The sequence below is a fragment of the Humulus lupulus genome, chromosome 8, assembly GCF_963169125.1.
Source record: "Humulus lupulus chromosome 8, drHumLupu1.1, whole genome shotgun sequence".
NCBI lineage: Eukaryota > Viridiplantae > Streptophyta > Magnoliopsida > Rosales > Cannabaceae > Humulus > Humulus lupulus.
In genome coordinates, this window is record NC_084800.1 from 68,254,303 (window position 1) to 68,275,853 (window position 21,551).

Sequence of the window (21,551 nt, forward strand, 5' to 3'; positions counted from 1 at the left end):
CGCAAGCTACGGAGGCTGCCAATACCGCGACTCGTGAAGCTAGGCAAGCTTCGAAAGCAGACCCTGTCGTCGATCTTGTAGAGGAGGTCATGAGAGGCAGCCAAGAGTAAAACTTTATTTGTTTACTCCTTGGGCTTGCGTGCCATTTCTTTTTGTTCTTGTTTTGGGGCAAAATGACTTTTGTGAAATCATTATTGTTTTTGCATCTCTTTGTGCCTAAAAAGTTCCACCATGTATTTAACCAATCACGAATGAATAATGAGTTGTCCCCTGTGATACCACTTAAAAGCTTCCAAGATTGCCATCAACCCAACCTTTGAAAGGGGGTTGGCTCGTGCATACCTAGTGTGTAAAATAACATATTAGACACCCCATATCATCCCTGATAACTGTCCCAAACCCCAACAATCCATGCTCGGTACTAAGTGCAACATCAACATTCATTTTGAACTTTGAATAGTTAGGCGACTTCCAAATACTACTAATATTGGACTGTTTATGCACTGCATCAACATGAATTCCGACCCCGTTGCTGCCAGTGTCGATTAGTTTGGTTTGGCTAATGGGTAATCCAACACGAGTCACTTAGAGCTTTCCTCATATTCAAACATAAAAAAACCAATTGCTTCACACACCTTGAATACATGCCTCAATGTCAACTTTAGCTAGCTGAAATAACCTTCTTGACACCACTTCCACTTCTTCAAACGTCACCCTTCTCCACTCCTATACCTTATCCCTCTCCATGGTGAATAGAGCCAACAGTAGGATGAAAATGGACAGTCAAAAATGGCATGAGAAATGTAGTATAATTTTTAATATTATATTACATGTATTTTCTTTCTAAAACGCCAAAACATAGTATTATCATCGCTTTTATTTATTTTTAGACAGGATTTTTTTTTTATTTTACAAAAAAAGATTACAAAAATTGTTCGCTCTCAAAATAATGTATTGCAAATAAGTTAAAAATTTGGCGCCCAAATTAAACAAAGTGAAGCCTATCCAAATTCAACTCTTTCTCATTTTCTTCCCTAGGGTTTTATAGCTTTTTTGTTTACTTTTATTTTTTCACGAGAGGGTTTTACCTGTTCAGACATAGATATTATATTTTCTAATTGTAAAGCTTTTAATTTAAAATAAATAAAAAAACTAATGGGATTCCTCTCTCTCACTCTCCTATGAGACCGTTCTCCGCCAAATCCCCACTTACACTACCACCACCACCACCACCACCGTCACCGCTTTCTTCAACAATGGCTTTCTCCTCCGGCCTTCGCTTCTCTTCCCTCCTCCGCTGCCGTCTCGCTTCTCCCGCCTTATCCTCATCTACTCACTTTTTCAGGCTCCGCCGCACCCTCCCGGACTTCCGATTCCTCTCTACTGCTCCTCCTTCACGGAGAGTCCGCCCCATCAAGTCCCGCCAGAGGGACGAGCCCGTCACAGATTCTTCTGGGTCCATGGGCCCGAATGGTAACGGCAGCGTTCTGCTCAAGGACGGGTCTGTAAATGATGGTAGGATTGTGCCCACTGAGCTCCACAAGGAAGCCACTGAGGCCTATATGTCTTACGCCATGTCGGTTTTGCTCGGCCGGGCTTTGCCGGATATTCGTGACGGTTTGAAGCCGGTTCACCGCCGGATACTGTGAGTTCTTTCTGGGTGTTGTTCTGTAGATAGTTGTATGTGTTTGTTGTGCTTACTTCACTCAACTGTACTCAAACACATTTGTGGAATTTGGTATTTGCTTTTATGTTTTTACCAACGTGAGATATTTCTCAAACTACAGGTATGCAATGCATGAATTGGGACTTGCATCGAAGAAACCATTCAAGAAATGTGCTAGAGTTGTTGGAGAGGTTAATAATATGAGATATTCTATATAAAAACCTCAACACGGACTCTTCCTAAGTCCCATTAGAATGGTATAGTGTTTTGTCTATCTTTTCTCTGTATTAGATGCAGCTAACATGTATCTTTTTGCAGGTTTTAGGTAAATTTCACCCGCATGGAGACACTGCTGTGTATGATTCTTTAGTGCGAATGGCTCAGGTAATTGTTCTCTTTATTTATTAGTTTACTTATGTGAAATGTAGGTGTTAGACTGGAGCAAGTCCATTAAGGAAGGATTAAAGATTACTATTCTTTTTATATTAGAAGGCATTGTCTATTGTGTAAGGAGGTCAGGTCAGACAAAGGAGAGTCAAAAAATTGTGGGATGAGTGAAAAATTAACCGATGTAGGACAGGGGGAAAGAAAAACAAGAGATGAAAAGGTCTGGCATATTTAAGAAGTATGAGAAAGGGATTGCTTAAGAAGTTCAGCTTGGACATGGGGGAGTCAAATTTTATTGGGATAATTGCAGCATGACCTTTAATAGAACATAGAAGTGACTGTCTTTTTAAGGTATCCAAACAGATACCATATCCATAAGTAAATTTTATCTACTTCGCTTTCCTACATTACAAAGTCAAGTTAGCATTGTATAATATTTCATTAAATGTCTGCCACATTGTTCAAGTGGTCTATGATATGCACACATAGAATATGTGTTTGTTTGTCTAATTTACTCTTTTGGGTTGGCATAGATGGAATTTGAATTGTGGTGCAAGAGAGAAATGATTTCGCTAGCTGATTAAATGCAACTAGTTTTTTTTTATGACCCTATATGAGATATTTTGCTTTTTGTTAGTAGCAGAGGAGAAGTAAAACCTATAGTATTTTTAAATATCGGTCGTAAACTAAATCCTCAAAATCAAAAAGTGCTTGATAGGACAAAATTTTAGTCTTCGGCTTTGATATTGAGAATAAAAAGGTTAAATTATTGATCATAAATTTTTTATTACACAGATTCAGTCACTCAAGTATCCATTTTTTCTTGAAAAGATTTTTGGAAAAGCTACAGTTATTAGCTATTGCTCAAAGCTTTTTTGAAATGTTAAAGCTGTTCTTAAGATTTATCCAAAAACTTTTAAGTGACTCCATACCTATAAGCCAAAAGCATCTTAGAACCATGCTTAACAAAAACTTTTATTAGAATGAGATGATCTCTAGTGATCATAGTTGTTTGATCCCTACCAGCTGTATTCATTCTCAAAATTATTGAGTGAAGATAAATCTCTCCAAGAAACACAAAGTTTCTTAATTATAACTCTGAAATGTACATTCAAAGCTTCTCGAAGAGCCATAAGCGCTAATTCAGTCTTTTCTGTTTATTATGTAGCTCTTGTGACAGTGCTCCAATCCACTTTTTCTATTTCCTTTTATAATTTTGTTTCGTTTATTTAAAGTGGATTAATTCCTTTTTTGGCGCTCCGATTCACTTCTCTGTTTCCTTTATAATGGTTTACTTACAATTGATTAATTCCTTATCTTTTGTTCTTTATAAGTACTTGAATTCTTACTTCTCCAGGATTTTTCCTTACGGTCCCCACTCATTCAAGGGCATGGCAATTTTGGCTCAATCGATGCTGATCCTGCTGCTGCAATGCGTTACACGGAGTGCAGATTAGATGTATGTTTGATATTTTAGTTTGTCTTGACTCATTATGTGTGTGCTCAATATGAAGAAAAAAATCTCTAAATTTGTACCTATTCCTCTGCTCTGCTTTCTCCTTGTGGTTTAAATTTCAAGTAAAATTATTATTTATCTTGTTGCTGTCAACAGATTTTCTTTCTTTTCTTGTGGTACATCATCATATATGATGTTGTTGTGAGTTTTCTGTTGGCAACTATGACTATTAGTAGTAGGCTTTTACTTATGCTTTGTTTTGCAGCCACTCACAGAAGCAATGTTACTGGTGGATTTAGAGCTTGATACAGTGAGTTGTATTTCTTACATTAATTTCACACAAGCTTATGAATCTAGTTTTATGTCATCTTCAACCACAAATGTTTATTTTCTACAGGTTGATTTTGTTCCAAATTTTGATAATTCACAAAAAGAACCATCACTTCTTCCTGCCCGGCTACCAACTTTATTGTTAAATGGTTCGTCTGGGATTGCGGTAATATTCTCTTAGTCAATTATCTTATACAGTTTACAGAATATTTGCAGATGTGGAGGGGTAATTGGATTCTACGGGCCAGGGTCAAATATTGGACTGCTTTTAAATACAAAAAAATTCAAAGATATATTGTTTTTGGATTTAGTTATGAACTAAAGTTATTGTTTATATATATGAAGAAGATCTATTGTCATCTTTTACTGTGGTAATGTTTTTGTTATACTAATCATATCAGCCCCTGTTTCTTATGGAAAATGAGAATCATACTAAAATGTGCTGCCATTTTTTTTTCTTCTTTCGTTTTGGCTATTTCTTATTCATACTTGGGTAAAATTAATTTCAGGTTGGCATGGCGACCAATATTCCTCCTCACAATCTTGGGGAGTTGGTTGATGTGCTTTGTGTGTTGATTCAAAACCCAGAAGCTACAGTAAGTATTAGTGTATATGAGTTCTTACATAATTCACTAACGGTTAAATTAGTTTTCATTTGCATTGTTATAATTTTAAATGGGTGTGGTTCACAAAGTTGTTGCAACAAGATATTTTTACGAAATCAACTTTGTGAAATAGCTTTATAAGGGTAGTCTTTTGAAATATTGCAAAGCAGAGGAAATTTAATTTTGTTTTATTAGTATCAATATCCTTTAATAGTATACATTCAACTTGATGGTATTACGTGGCAGCATTTTTTTAATAGGTTTATGTTGCAATATTAAAAATACTTTTTAAGTTTTTGGCTGAATTTCATTGTTTTTGTATGATAGACTGCATGTGACCAACAACCATATTTACATGCAAACTTATTAGATCTTAGTTTTCCAGCCCTACAAAAAGCTTAAGCTCAGAAGGATTACAAATATTAGGATTTTTATTCCAGCACATTCCCCTTCCACATACAAGTTTTGTTACATATTAGTTTTCCAGCTCTGTGAAAAGCTTAAGCTCAGAAGGATTACAAATATTAGGATTTTTATTCCAGCACATTCCCCTTTCACATACAAGTTTTGTTACATATCAGTTTTCCAACTTTGCGAAAAGCTTAAGCTTAAGCTTTTTAGGCGGTTGACCAATATTAGGATTTTTATTCCAGAGTACTTCCCTTTCACACCTGCACACAATAATGAAAAATCATGCTGACATTTAATATGAGAATATTTAGGGACAATGCCTGAAACGTATCGAAAGGCTTAACACATGGTGACAAATAGGTGTTTATTGCCTTGATGTCACACTTTTTAGGTTATATTCCAACCACTTTGCACACACACATGTTTTAAATTAAGTCTAGTACACAATTCTTATAAAATGAAAATTTAACTGATCCAATGTAATTTTCAAAATTGCAGATTAGATTGGTTATATTGGTTACACATGGTTGGTTAGTGTAATAAAGATTTTAGTAAAATTTTTTCAGCTGCAGTCTCCATTCTTTACATTTTGTAACATTTAGGTCTCAAAAGTTGATTTTGTACCAATTAGGTCATCATTTAGGGACCTAAATGCTATTTTTATTTCTTTTTTCTTTTAAAATACATAAAAAAATACACAATAAATGGAGAATTATTCTTAAAATATTTGGATACTTAATTTATGATAATAACAAACACAACATGAGAGAAAAAATATTTTCATAGAATTTTTAAAAATATTTAATAATTTTTATAAATTAAATTAATGTTTCATTAAAACAAATATTCTTATCTACATTATTGTTTTATAATTAATATTTATAACTATAGTATCTTGCTTATCTTGATATCATCAATTTTTATAATATTTATGCTTGTTTATTTCATACGCTTTTTTTTTGTAAATAATGCAACTTAATGGTGTATATAAAATCATTTATGTGCGTATATATATATATTTATATAATTAGTTATAAGTTGTATTATAGAAAAAATTTACAAAAAATAAATAAATATGTACATGTTAAGTATTGATAATTTCGTGATAGTTCAGTTATTAATATAAAAAAATATAGTTAAGAATTTTTTTAATGAAAAATTAATTTACTTTATAAAACTATTAGATAGTTTAATAGTTTTTAAAATGTCATGTTTGGTATTGTCATAAATTAAGTGGTCCAATTTCTTTTTTATGTATTTTGAAAGAAAAAAAAAATTGCATTTAGGTACCTAAATGATATAATTTGAAAAGGTTGGTGGCCTAATTGATACAAAATTAATCTTTGGGACTTAAGTGTTACAAAGTCTAAAGAATGAGGACTGTAGCTGAAAAAAAACCTTTTTAGTATTAATAGGTGTATAAAATCCAGTGTTGGACTATCTGCTATTAGCTTAAGATTTGGGTATAAACGATACACTCTTTGAGCTAAATATCTTTGACATTTTTATTTGGCAGTGATATTATCTTTAATGGATGACCATATTTTTGGAGAAAAATAATATGATCTTTTAGGATTTGGAATATGATTTCCTCTCCTTGGGGGATGGAGTAAAATATTGGGGGCTATTTGGATCTTTAAAACTAGGGAGGTTGAAGCACTATATTTTTCAGTGCTAAATAACCATTGGCACCTGTGGCTGTAACTTAAGATTATGTCTTATCATCTTTTTTATTGTTTTTTTTAATATTAAAATACAATTTTTCTTACAAAAAAATTGTTATATAAAAACTTTGATTTTCATCAAACAACCTTTCAAAGAGGTTACCTTGTATTAAGGACAATATTCGTCTCATCACGAAGCATACGCAAAAGCATTTTGAAGCACAAAATTTGTGCAAGGGGAAAGATGCTCACGATTTTTACAAGTTTTGTCTTTCTTTAAGGGCAGTCTTTTACTTGATATGAGGAACTAAAAAAGTTCTTTGTAGGGCATACAAAAAAAATAGTATCCACTACTTAGCACAGTCATTTCTCATGTATAGTAAGCAGTTAGTTCTAGTCACTTGTCGTTCAGTTTTGCTTTTGACCTTTAACATTTGGTTTCCCTTTTTGATAGCTGCAAGAATTGTTAGAATACATGCCAGGGCCTGACTTTCCAACTGGAGGATTGATCATGGGCAATATTGGGTAAGTTAGATATGAACTATTGTTGCTTAAATTAATTTTACATAAAAATATTCTAACCATACTAATTTTATGTGTTATTTTTTTTAATCTATTTATTTCTGTAGATATGAGCTTGCAATTCTTTTTTATGTTTTAATGTATGTTTAATCTGTTAAGCATCTTAGAGGCATACCGTACTGGGCGAGGACGTGTCGTAGTCAGAGGAAAAACTGATGTTGAATTGCTTGATTCTAGGACAAAGAGAACTGCAATTATCATAAAAGAGGTAATTGCTTTTTGTGATTTGTCTGGTTTGGCCATGCGTATTAAAATGTTTTTTTTTTTTTTTTGGGTCCTTAAGGGTATCTTATCCTCTTTTTTAAGTTTTATTGAGTTTTTGATCTTTTATAAAAGTTTTTGTTTCTTATAAAAAATTAAATTGCTATTTCGTTGCTGTGAATGATGCAGATACCTTACCTAACCAACAAATCTGCTCTAGTGGAAAAGATAGCTGAACTTGTGGAAAATAAGGTAAATCATATTTGTATGAAATTTTAGATGGTGAAATATAAATTTATTCTTTGTTGAAGGTACTTTGGTAGCTATTCAAGCTTTTTGTTGCAAATAATTGATTGACTGCTTTCTAGATTTCTGCGATTCATCCCTAGTTTGGCATTCATTTAATTTTTAGCTTCTTTTACTCTGTTTTCTATTTTTATTGTAATTGTTTATTTTTGTTTTGGAGGTCATATATCTCTCATGGAGTCGTGGGTATGATTCCTGTGCTTTTTGACTTTCACTATATATTTCTTATGCTAGAGATTTATGGCATGTGGTTGAAATGGATATTTAACTCTTACTATGACAGTGTTCCTTGGACATTATTTGTGGTTTATGGCTTTATTGTGTAGATAGACATTTTTGACATGCTTATGTTTTTTTGGTTGATATTTTTGTCTCTTTGATCTTTTCCCAAAACAGAATATAGATGGCATAAGTGATATCAGGGACGAAAGTGACCGAACTGGAATGCGCATTGTTATTGAGGTTAGAATACTTGTTGGTGTTGTGTTATTTTTCATTTCAACAACATAAAAACAATATTTAAGAAAGTTTCTATTGTTGAAAGTTTCCAAATTTATTTGTTTCAGCTCAAACGGGGATCAGACCCTTCAATTGTTCTAAACAATCTCTTCCGGCTTACATCTCTTCAGTCGAGTTTTAGCTGTAACATGGTGGGGTGAGTCATTTCTTTTTCACTATTAAATATGACTAAAAATTCAGGTTATTTACCTCTTGTTGCATTAGAATATCAGCTGTAAGTCACCCTAAAGAATGTAATGGTGACAGATGCTTGTATAATACTTGATTTTTGTGTTGTGTTGTGTTGTTTCGTTTTATTTATTTTACACTCTACAATTCTGTTTTTTCTTTATATTGAGAGGGGGGAGGGGTGGGTGGGTGGAAAGCAATCGAGAAAGTATATTAAAGATGAGGAAACAGGTCTCAGGCAACACGAAAACAAAATAGAAACTTAAACTATATTATTCCAGTTACAACAAATAGTGAACAATGAAAAGGACAGCTCCTAAATTGTTTAGTAGAAGAGACACCGAAGAATGCACTTTCTCCCACAGAAAGTCTTCATCTTAACCTCACTTTAAATCTTAAGAAATGCTGGTATTCTGTTCTAACCATGTACCCAGAAAATGTCCAAAACCAAGAATCTCCATAAAACCCTTATCCCTCCTCCCTCTTCCAAATCTGGAAACAGTAAGCTATGAGGGAAACTGAAAGAAGGGTAAGGCAAAGAGATCACAGATGTTATTTGCATTTAGCTCATCCTTTTATGATAGATTAAAATCCTGATATTGGGTGTTCTTCGGAAACGTACACTAGCCGAATGACTTTGATGGGTAACCTAGGGTGAGTTTACCAATCTGCAATCAATGAGGGATGAAAATAAATTAAAATGAAAAACAATTGTAATGGTAATTGGGCATTGGGTTAACTATTTTGGCCTGTGATGGGAGTAACTGTTTTGGTCTATATTAGTTCAATTTAATTTTTTGTCCAAAGTAAACAAAGCAATAGACAGGAGTAACTGGAATGACTTTGATGGGTAGCCTAGGGTGAGTTTACTGATCTGCAATCAATGAGGGATGAAAATAAATTGAAATGAAAAACAATTGTAATGGGAATTGGGCATTTATCAGGTGTTTACTTTACTTTTTTTGGCCTGTGATGGGAGTAAATGTTTTGGTCTATATTAGTTCAATTTAATTTTTTGTCCAAAGCAAACAAAAGAATAGGCAGGAGTAGCCCATTCTCTTAATAAAAAAAATCTAGTTATGTTTGTAACCTATTCAAAAGATATATTTTCTCTTCTTTTTTAATACAGCTACTTTTAAACCATTTTAAAAAAAATGAAAGTAAAAGCTACCATTTCTTTGCATTAATGAATGACACGTTGAATTTATTTACTCCAAGTCTTGTTTCACGGTGTATCTTTCTGCAGTATTCTCAATGGACAACCAAGACGAATGGGTCTGAAGGAATTGCTGGAGGTGACTACTTACCTAATATTTCTCTCTCTCTCTAGATATATGCGTGTGTGCGCACATGTGCAAGTATGTATTTAGGTATGTGCATGCATGCATATGTGTGTATATTTAAAGGTGAGCTGATGAATAGTCAAACACAAGGACACGTCTAATTTATGTACGCATATAATAAGTTGTGTTGTGAATGTTATTCATGTGAATTTTGCTTTCTTGCTTTTTTTTTTTTTGGTAATTATGATGGATATTTGGAATTGAGCTTGGAAAGCTGAGTTGGAGTGTGGCATGCTCAAAGGTGAAAAGCAAGAGTAACTAGAATTCAGTGTCAAGTCTTTCTTAAAACTAGGGATGTTTAATATTTAACGGATGCATCTTTGAGGACCATGTTATTTCTTGAAGATATCATGATTTCGCTTAAATCTTCAAGAATCATGTTGATGGACATTTAAACCGCTATTAGTGTCATTGAGGTGCTTTTACCACTCATTGCCTCTGAGTATGACCCATATTTGGATTGCATCCTTCAGTCCATCAACTTAGACCTATTTTAGACTTTAACATCTTTCAAATATTCCCGAGAAAGTAACTGAGAGAGATAGTAAAAGGCAAGCATGTGTAACTGATAAGAAATGCATGAAGGGATTGTTATTGATTGAACTGTCGTTTTTATTTGTGAGCCACATTTTCAAAGTGATATTCAATTTTTCAGATTATGGTCTTCAAGATTGTCATGGGCTCTTGATCAGAAAAAAGTTGTCCCTCGTAGTTTCCCTTTTTTAATTCTTCGTTTGGTTATGCTGCTGGACTCGAAAAACAATGTGTACATTATCACTAAAAACATTATTAGATGATTTAGATCATACCAATATTTGTTTGAAATTTGTTTATTTCTGTAGAATAAGTTGGATCTTGTGTATTTAAATTATATTTTTGTAGAGTTTGTTTGTGTGCTGCTATAAAAGTTGTTATAACAATTGTTTGTAACAACTTGTTCAAAATTTGTTTGCATTAATAGGTTCTCTGATCTTGTCTCACTTTTTGATTAATTTATTTGTTTTTCGAAGAAAAGACGTAATATTAATATCAAAATATACAATTTCTTGTTTTGATCTGGTGCAAAGTAAAAGGCGTTGGATGTGTTTGCCCTTTATTGTTGGGTTCTGTCTTGTGTCTATTAGAAAATTGATAGATTGATTTTGCATTGTTCTGTGGATAGATAAATACTTTTGTTGGTGGATCTAATAACTGCTGGTAGTGCACATTTTCTGCATAAATAGTATATATCAAAATATTGTGCTGGAATGCATATGCGAGTATTGAAAGATGTTCACAATCCTTACTGATGCTGATCACTTAAAGCTTTTTTCTCCAATAATGAGCTGCCATGTCATATTGTCTCTCAAATGTATACCTTAGTAGTTATGCTTTTGTTTATCTTTACACAAGTGTTATTATGCTTAGGTATGGTTAATAACCTTTCTAAATTATCTACAGGCATTCTTAGACTTCAGATGCTCTATTATTGAGAGACGTGCAAGGTTCAAGCTTTCCCAAGCACAGGATAGAAGACACATTGTTGCGGTATGTAACATTAGCTTAGTTTTTGGTTAAAATATGCCATTAATTTGCTATATAGGAAATAGTTTTTGGTTAAAATATTATACTGAAATATTATTAGGGAGTATCTTTGAATCAATGTGTCTGCACCCGTCTATCTTCATGAGTGTTGGAAGGTTAATTTTGGCTTGATCTTCTTTTTACGAGTACTGTTCATCTATGTATTTTCTCTGTTTCAAAAATATTAAAAAAAAAAATTCTATTAATTTACTGCAAAGTAATCCAATCCTTCAATGTTGAATTATTCTTGAAATAGGAGTCGGTAGTTTGGTTTTGGGTTCTCTAAAAAATTGTGGGAGAATACATCATTCTCACTCTGTTTTGATGTATATGCACATAGGGTATTGTTGTGGGGCTTGACAATTTGGATGGTGTAATTTGTATAATAAGAGAATCTTCGAGCAATGCAGTTGCATCAGCTGGTCTAAGAAATGGTAAGCTTTCCATCTTCTCACATTTCATATACAAGTTAGACAAATTAATTTTAAGAGATGAATATTGATAACTTTTCCCTTAATTTCGATGTATTTTATTTCCTCCTAGCTAGTTGTGTTGCATTATGGCACGGTGTTTTGATCTATTTTCATTTTGAGGTACTGGAAGTTTGCCTAGAGTTGTCAGCTTTATGGATTCCAGCCTTGTGTTCTATTGTGTATAATCTATTACCAGATATTTAAAAAAAAAATGTTGATTAAACAAATAATGAAAAGAAAAATCCCACCCACCCTGCCTGAAGAAAAAAAACTTACATTTGATCATAACAAATATTTTTTGTATAAAAATATTAGTTTACCATGCCTAGTGCAAGTTTTGATACAAAGGCCAAGTATATTATAGTAATTATACTGAAACCAATACCATATTGAATATTTCATTCTATGATTAATGCTAAAGAGAAGGTATAGCGACTTACAACATTGTAAGAGTAATTTCTGTTCTCATGCCAACTTCCATCAAGTTGAAGTGATGTGCAAATCCTAAAATATGCTTCAGTCTTCAGTGTATCCCTTTGCTTATTTTAGATTTTTATGCTGTTGAATTAACCTATATATTAATTTTTACTGCAGAGTTTAATCTTTCTGACAAACAAGCTGAAGCTATATTAGACATAAATTTAAGAAGACTTACACTTCTTGAGGTACGTATTAGTTGTTGCAGTGGATCTGTTCTTTGTTCGGATTCTTAAATCCCTTAAGGTCATAGTCATTGTTTGCTAGGACTTTATACTAATAAAAATGATTTCTTTGCAGAGGAAAAAGTTCGTCAGTGAAAGTGAATCCCTAAGGGAGCAAATTTCAAAATTAGAGGAGCTTTTGTCAAGCAAGAAGAATATATTAGAGGTATATATTATTGATTAAGCAACAAGTAATAAAATATTACTGCACATGTTATATCTAAAGAATTAGATTTTTTTTATAGACTTTAATGTGAAACATTTTGACAAATAATTCTCCCATGGACTTGTTTTCATTCTACGTTTCATATGATATTTTTCATTTGTAACCTTATCATTCTTTTGTCGACTATTTGGTAGAACTGTTAGGGTGATTGTTGTTTGAAGCATGGCTTCAATTTTTTTAAGCTTTCTTTCATTTTTAAGTATGTGCAAGCAGATTTAACCTTGTATTGTGAAACTTGACTTGTGGATTTATCAACTTTTGTGTGATAAATAAAGACATTACTGAACTTTTTGTTGATATTGTTTTAGATAATTGAAAAAGAAGCAATTGAGTTGAAGAACAAGTTTTCCAATCCAAGGCGATCAATAATAGAAGACTCTGATGGTGGTCAACTTGATGACATAGATGTTATTCCTAATGAAGAAATGTTACTGGTACATAAATAAGTTTCAAATGTTCATGACCTCTCCTTTTTGTACTCCCCCCCTAACATATTTTATTATCTCTGAAATTCATGGGATTTTTCTTTTCTCATTTAGTTATTTTATTTTTTAAAAAATTGTTGTTTCTATGTTTTTAGGGCTTCAGTGAAAAAGGTTATGTTAAGCGGATGAAGCCTAACACTTTTAATCTCCAAAATCGCGGGACAATTGGTAAATCTGTTGGGAAATTGAGGGTAAATGATACCATGTCTGACTTTATTGTTTGTCGAGCACATGACCATGTTCTGTACTTCAGGTATTTTGAGTTACTTATGGGTTATTTATTTCTTTGTTTATTTTTAGATTGCAGTTTCTCTCTTAGTTTTGTCTTATTGTTGTGTTGCTAGGGTTGTGTTTCTTTTTATCTTTGTATTTCCCAAGTTTTCCTGTTTGTTACCAAGGTTGTCCTCCATCATAAGCGAGGGCTTTCAATACACTTGGGAGGAGGTCACTCATGGACATGTGACCTTTCTCTCTTTTTCAAAATAAAAAATAAAAAATAATTTATTGATTTAAAAGAGAACAGTATAGAAGAAAATGTAGGTGTAGATGTTTACTTGTCACCTTTGTGGTTGGTTAGTATTTTATGTCTGATTCCAGTATTATGTTCGTCAACTTGTCATTAATTATATGTTTAACTCTTTATTTATATTTTGTATTGCTAATTTATGCGGTTAAATCTTTATTTCGATTTTGTAATGCTTACTATATCATAGTATCTTTAGTACATAGATTTATTACATTAAATAATTTTTGTAGTGATAAGGGAACAGTATACTCAGCTCGTGCATATAAAATTCCAGAATGCACTAGGACAGCTGCCGGAACACCATTGGTTCAGGTATTCACCTTATTTCCTTTTGTTTGTGTTGCTTCCCTGATATTATTAAATTAATTTATTGCCTTGGCTGGAGGCAGATCCTATCTTTGTCTGAAGGCGAAAGAATTACATCAGTTATTCCTGTCAGTGAGTTTTCTGAAGATCAGTTCTTACTGATGCTTTCAGCGAATGGATATATCAAGAAAGTATCTTTGAGCTCTTTCTCATCTATCAGGTCGACAGGAATCATAGCAATTCAATTGGTTTGTCCTGTTTCCTGTTTTAGTCATAGTTATCTTTTTGGGTATTTTCAAGATTGTTCTTTGGCTTATCCATAGTTATTAACTGGACAGGTTCCTGGAGACGAGCTAAAATGGGTTCGCTGTTGCTCAAATGATGACCTCGTTGCAATGGCTTCAATGAATGGTTTGGTCATTCTAAGTGCTTGTGATAATGTAGGTCATTTCATGTTCATATTACTTTGTGCGCAGTATATTTACACAATGGGATGCCATTAATAGCCAATATCAATAAATTACCCTTTTTTCTTTATCTCTGGAGTTTGGTTTATCATAATTGTTCCTCCCTCCAGTTTATTATTCTTCTCTTATAAAAAAAAGAAAGATAAAGTAGATGGGGGTAAGATTCTACTTAGTTGATTTCCCGGTGTTACTGAGGAGAACTAGAATCATTCTGCCATTTTCTAACCTTGAGTGTTTTTCTCTGCTTAGTCTGCTATGAAATCTTTCAAATGTACAGTAATTGGAGTGATTTTTGTTGCTGATATATATTTTTAATTCATTCATGGCCCTTGTCAATGGTTACAACTTTTGTATTTTGTTATTATTTTTCTTTAATAGATTCGAACACAAGGCAGAAATACAAGGGGTGGAGTGGCCATGAGACTTAAAAAAGGGGATAAGATGGCATGTGTGGACATTATACCTGCAGCAATGCGCAAAGACTTGGAAAGGGTGTCTCTTCAGAGCAAGTAATTTTCTCAATAATAATATGGGGTTTGATAAATTTGGTGACTTGTTAGCAGCACACCAACTTGAGCAATGTCCGAACTTGCCTTATTGGATCCCACTAAACTAGATGGGTTTTAATTGGAGCTCTCATTTTTGGTCTATATGATGTTCACCTAGATTATTCTGGGGAGAAAAGAAAGTCGTGTTTGTTGATGGCTATCTTCGTTTTGGCCGGGTATAAATGTCTCTTTTATTGCCTATTTTCTGTGGGATGTCAATGCCAAAAAAAAATGTCAACATAAAACAAGCATTCCCTTCATACGCTTGTTGCTATGTTGTGAGTGTTTCAAGGTAAGGATGGAAATAGTTAGGGATAATGAATGGGGCTTGAATCGATTGATTGAGATGGTTTAGATGCCTTCAATGTATAATACTTATGCATGCACTGATGACTGTTTGAAAATAGTTTTTCAATAAGAGTTGTTGCTAAAATTTCTAGGGAAGTTAAAAGTAACTTGGGTAATTGTGTTTCGAGGTAGGGTATGACTGTTAGGGATACAAGATATGACCTTAATGTTGCTGTATGTTTATAAAAGATTGAGTGCTGTATAAGGATTATCCAGTCAGCCGTTGAAATACTTGACTTTTGGTTCATCATAATAAGTTTTGTCTCTGTACTTCAGTTTCCATCATAGTATGATGTAATATTTTATTTGTGCTTGTTTTTATTTCCAGTCCTAAAGGTGTCAATGGTCCATGGTTGTTGTTCATATCTGAGAGTGGATATGGAAAGCGGGTTCCTTTGAGCAGCTTTCGTTCATCACCCTTAAATAGAGTGGGTTTGATAGGATACAAGGTATTCTTGACAGGATTCGAATCTTTTAATTAAGACCGAACAAATCTGTTCCTCTATTCTAATGGCTGTACTGCTTTGTTTCAGTTTGCTGCAGAGGACCGCTTAGCAGCAGTTTTTGTGGTTGGATTTTCATTGGCAGGTAAAAGTACCCTCTTTACGCGATATTTGATGTCAAGGAATGTGTAGTCTCTAAGTTTAATTTGTATCCATTGTAAAATAACAGAGGATGGTGAAAGTGATGAACAAGTGGTCTTAGTAAGTCAAAGTGGTACAGTCAACAGAATCAAGGTGCGGGATGTCTCTATACAATCTCGCTACGCAAGGTAAATCCAAATAAGCTTTTCTTTTGGTTTATTTATTTTTGTGATATGGCTTAAAGAGACTTGAATATTTCTCATTTGATTCTTTTAACCATAGCAGCCCATTTGGATTATATCATGATTTTTTAACCAGTATTGACATGTAAACTGTGGATCCATAATTAACGTGCAAAAATGTGATGTCTTCTTGTTATGTTAACAATTTGTAACTGGCGTTGTCTCTTCAAGGGGAGTTATTCTGATGCGGTTGGACCACGCTGGGAAGATTCAGTCAGCCTCATTGATCTCAGCAACAGAATCCGAGCCAGAGGAAGAAGTCGCGGCTATCTCGGTCTAGGTCTGCGCCGAACAATTTTGTTTTCTCGTTGATTAGAAGAAATTATCTTGATCCTCCTGGCCTTTGGGCGTTGTTCCCCACTATATAATATTTATGTAAATGGCCGTAGAGGATACAAAATAGGAGATTTATGTAGGCAGTAGCAGTACTGATGATGATATTGATTGCAGGCAAAGATGTACAGGTGATTTTTTTATTTTCGAGTTTGGAGACCATTATTTATTCTAGGATAGGGAAGTTAATTTTTCCCATGCGTGTTGTAATTTTTTGCCCCTTTTCCTCGCCCATTAACTCCAACCAGAAGATCCCATCAATCTATTCTACTTTGGCCTCTCTTAAACTATGTTGTCCTCACCTTTTCACTGACTTGTGTAGAGTTTACATACATGTGGATTTAAACATTGAGTGATGATAATAATATGTAGACTCTAGACATGCACCAAAATATTACTGGAAGGTTTTACAACCACTGCCAATCACATTTATTTATTTAAAATGATAATTGTTATATTAAAATTACTACTACAGTGCATATATCATTACTAATTAATATTATCACAAAATAACTTTATTTATAGTGTTACTCGCTTATAGTATGTGCCAATGATGACATTAATAAGTGTTATATTTTACAAATATTATAAATTTTTAGTAGAGACTGCGCATAAAACTACAATAAGCATAGTATAAGAGTTTTAAAAAAATGATTGTGTCATATATACTGGTATATCCACTCATATTGTCAAATTGAATACTCTCATCATAAAAAGTTACATACAATCTAACCAAAGCTAGTAAGTCTAGAGTAATTAGTATAATTTAATGGTATAACAAGTGCAAAAAATGATATACTAAGGCTATTTATTTAGGTATAAAAGAATAGTCGCATAAATTGAACTAAAGTATAAAATAGATCCACGAAAATTTCTCTTCGTTTTTGCCAAAAACCATTGGATCTTAACTACTCATCCAATTTCATAAATCAATTGAACGGATATTTGGGCTGTTTACAGTGGGAGAACTATGTAAAACAAGAACATGGGATAGGGAACGGCACACCAGTCACAAAAATAATACCATCTTTATAGTTATTAGCAAATTATACGTTTTTCTAGCTGTTACATTTTTGCAGGGCTGGTTTGGCAACTATGAGACTATCTCCTTAAGCAATCAAAATATGAAATTAACTCATTCAGATTCAAGGGCCACAATTTCATATCTGACCTCTTCCAAATGCTCGTTTATAGCAGTCACAGCATCCTGTACTCCTCTAATGGCCTCCTTTAGTTCTTTATCATACATAGCATCTGCTTCTGCCTCTTCAGTCCCAGCTTCTTCTGTAATCTCATGGACATGCACACACTCATGCTCCATTGGTTTCTCAAATTTGCAATCCGCGTGGCTCACCAAACGTTCTGATGGCCGACCAGCCTTCTTTAGTACCTGTAATGTGACCGTCTTTAAAAGTAAAATAATTTAATGTTAGCCGGGCAAGAGTAAATTCTGGAAAAATTGAGTTACAAGAAACAACATATGAGATTCCATTTGCATACAAGGTTACTATTCTAGAAGTCTGGTTGATGAGTGTAGAGTCATCTTAAAGAATTGAAAATGTAAAAGAAATCACTCTGCTACAGCCATAAGATCAACAATTATCCTCTGTAAACATGACATTTTTTTAAAATAGACAATAGCTTTTATTTAAACTCGTGAAATAAAAAGAACAATCCTAGCAGAAAAGGAAAAATAATCATTGAAATAACTGTAAATTTATGTATGTCTACTGTCTAAGCAGTTTAGAGATCGTTTATGGTCAGTAATCTCTATTGTTACACAATTTTCCATGCTGCTTCCAAATCATTATCTTACATGAACTTAGGGTCCCCAAGGAAACTCAGCTAAATGATTCAAACTAATGGAAAGGACTTTTGACTATCCAATATCAACAAAAGTAAACAATCTTTTTACTGATTTGATTTACCAGATATTGGATTGAACAATACAAACCAAAAGTACCCCTCCCAAGTAGACATAAGAAAACATCTTCATTCTTATTATATTGGTCTTTTGTTACTCTCGTTTTTGCTCAATAAACTATTCAATGCAAAAAAATTCTTCACGTATGGACAACTAGGTTGACTTATTTTCAACAATAACATCAGGAACAAGATTTCTTAAATGCTAGAGTTGCTCCATAATCTGCTTCTCAAGCACATAGAATGATCAGCAGCTTATCAGTAATCTCTCTATAGTAACTAAAAAACAAGCTTTCTGCTTTTAAATCTACATCCTTTGTAAAGAATCCTTCTGTCACAAAATCATCCACATAACTCATAATTGGCAGATTGAATTTTGCACTATTCAGCATGCTTTTTGGGAAAAAGGGAAAATAAGAGTCTTAACAAATGTCCATTTCTAATGATCTATCAGGTAAATCAACTATACATCTCATTAGAGAATCATACAAAAATTTCTAATTGGCACTTGACTCGAGACTATTAACTTTAATTATTTTCAGCCACAAGAGGGTTTTTTAAGAAGAACAAATACGCATGCACCTTGCTCTTGTCCAAGAAGGGCTTTTACTTGTTCTATTCTTTCCAAATATTATCATCTTCGTTAAATTATTTTCATTTAAATTGGGAATGAATGATAAGGAAAAGGGACCTATACAAAGGCAAAACCATAATGCAAAACGATATGGCTCTCTAAACGAAATTTCAATACATTCAAAATAGCAGAATAAGAAAAGGGAAGGCTTGTATTAGAGTTCTAAGATATAAATCCACAAAGAAAATAGCCAAGCAATTTTTAGAGTGTATTATAATAGTGGCAAAAAAGAAAAATAAAAGAGGCATTGGTTACCAAATTCAGTTTCTGTTTTTCCTGTTCTTGAACAGATCTCAAAAGCTTAGCTAAATCAACTCGATCGTACTCAGAATTCTGAAATAGGGACTCCATTTCAATGACCTGAACTCGAAAAAACACAGAAACCCGCTTCACAAACTTAAATACAGAATATAAACATATATTTATATGTGAATTTCAAAATTTGGGATTTGAATATGGATACCAACTTGTTTAGAGCAGTTATTGAACTCCAGTGTAATGTCACTGCAAAGCTGTTGATAGACCAATTCATTTCCCGAAATCATATACTCTGAAAATCCCCTGTATCAAAGAAATCTCTTCTTCAAAAAAGGAACGAAAAATGAGATGCACAAAGAAAAAAAAATGGTAAGCGCAGAAGGAAAGAGAAACCTTTTGAGGTTGGAATAGGCTTCGGCCCGACGCTGCTGAACGGCGAGAAATTTACGAAGCAAATTAACGATGGTTGTTGAGGTATCAGACGCGGAGGTGCCATGGCTACCATCTTCGGCCATGGGTTCACCTATTGATAATTTTTTTTCAAAATCTTCCATGTGTTGCTCTGCTCTGCCTCCTATTTTTTTTTTCTCTGATTTTTTCGTACTCGCTTCTTCTTATGCTTTTCAAGAACGTTTTTTTTTTTTTTTTGGGTATATTTGTACCTAAAAATTTATAAACTAGCTACACCCAACCAATAATAAGTTTACCCATTTTATTTATCAAATTATTTTTAGGGTTAATTGGTGGTGAAATATTTTGTGTCCAAAAATCTCAATCCTAAGTGTTTGTGTGTACATTAAACTTATCCTATATTACTTGATGGACATCATTTAGTATATAATTATTGGATCACTCCATTTAAATAATAAACTACATAAAAATATATAAAATTTCAAATAAACAAAATTGATAAATCAAATAATATATCACGAAACATCAGTGCAATAAATAGAATTCTTAATATTAATTAATTATCAAGTGTAAATAAGTTATGTTGTATTCTTTTAAGGAATTTTTTCCAAGTCACTATATTTAATTTGCGGTATAATATATCATTGATTTTTTTTAGATAATATTTAAATTTTATCTTGTTATATATAAATGTGATATATAATTTTATTAGCATGATATATACATTTTAATAGTGGTCTATAATTTTGATAGTATGATATATATATTTTTAGTAATAATTTTTTAAGTGTTGTTAGTATATTATTTTCCAACTCATAATATATTTTTTTGTTCTATGGTATATATTTTTTAGATGATATTTAATTTTTTTTTATATATATAATGGTTGTATATAATATTGTTTGCATTGTATATACAATTAAATAGTGATATATAATTTTGTTAGTATTATATATATATATTTTTTAATGGTGGTATATAATTTTGTTAACATGTTATATATATTTTTAGTAATATATATATATATTTTTTATTTTTCAAGTGTTGGTATATTGTTTTCTAAATCAGCATGTATGTATGTTTTTTTTGGTATGATATATTATTTTTTTAGATAATATTTATTTTATATATTGTTATATATAATTTTATTAGTATGCTATATTCATTTTAGTTGTGGTATATAGTAGCATGGTATATACATTTTTTTTGAGTAATAATATACTATTTTTTTTTTGTTAAAAAAAATTATAGTGAATATAATTTTATTATCTAGTATATTGATTTTTTTTATGATATATATTTAATAGCATGATATATTTATTTGTTGAACTATAATATATCAAATTAATATACTATGTTAGTTTACTCACATACCATATTTAAAAAAAAAAAAAAATCAATTGATATGAAATAACAATAACGAAATTTGATATATTATAGCATAAATAATACATATACCATGTTAATAATAGTTAACAAAACATGTAATCTTTATGTAATATTAACCATACAACTTTGATATACTATTCCACAAAAAATATATACATTAGTTGAAAAATGATATACCAACAAACCATAAAAAATGAAAAAAAAAATCAAAATAACTTTAAAATAAAAAATAATTAAACAAAACTAATATATATATACCATAATATTAAAATAATTATAATGTAATAGTATCGATATAATTTGCTAAATGACATATTTGATAACATTAAAGGTGGTTAGACTATTTTACTACAAAATTGAAAGCATGAACATTTATTTACTTTCACACACTATTAAAAACAAAACTACCTTAACAGTCAAAATAGTGCGCTATTACTACTCACCCCTACTGGTGTTAAGTTTCATCTCGGGTTAATTAAAGCTAAACTACCAAAAT

General features: G+C 32.2%; 2 protein-coding genes across 2 annotated transcripts; one reads left to right on the forward strand and one right to left on the reverse strand.

Moving 5' to 3' along the window:
* Positions 1–1,138: 1,138 nt before the first annotated feature.
* Positions 1,139–16,727, forward strand: LOC133797664 (DNA gyrase subunit A, chloroplastic/mitochondrial). The gene is made up of 27 exons (XM_062235646.1): positions 1,139–1,645; positions 1,788–1,857; positions 1,985–2,050; positions 3,411–3,512; positions 3,775–3,819; positions 3,907–4,005; positions 4,349–4,435; positions 6,974–7,044; positions 7,201–7,309; positions 7,492–7,554; positions 8,005–8,070; positions 8,175–8,263; positions 9,542–9,590; positions 11,079–11,165; positions 11,542–11,635; positions 12,269–12,339; positions 12,452–12,541; positions 12,910–13,035; positions 13,182–13,339; positions 13,843–13,924; positions 14,002–14,166; positions 14,257–14,358; positions 14,764–14,894; positions 15,610–15,730; positions 15,815–15,869; positions 15,954–16,053; positions 16,279–16,727. The coding sequence occupies exons 1-27, from the start codon at positions 1,182–1,184 to the stop codon at positions 16,385–16,387; spliced, it is 2,871 nt and encodes a 956-aa protein (XP_062091630.1). The 5' UTR covers positions 1,139–1,181; the 3' UTR covers positions 16,388–16,727.
* Positions 16,728–17,247: 520 nt separating this feature from the next.
* Positions 17,248–19,899, reverse strand: LOC133797665 (uncharacterized). The gene is made up of 4 exons (XM_062235647.1): positions 19,649–19,899; positions 19,465–19,558; positions 19,253–19,357; positions 17,248–17,845 (listed from the first exon to the last, which is right to left on the reverse strand). Exons 1-4 carry the CDS (start codon positions 19,807–19,809, stop codon positions 17,576–17,578), a joined length of 630 nt encoding a protein of 209 aa, XP_062091631.1. The 5' UTR covers positions 19,810–19,899; the 3' UTR covers positions 17,248–17,575.
* Between the last annotated feature and the right edge of the window lie 1,652 nt (positions 19,900–21,551).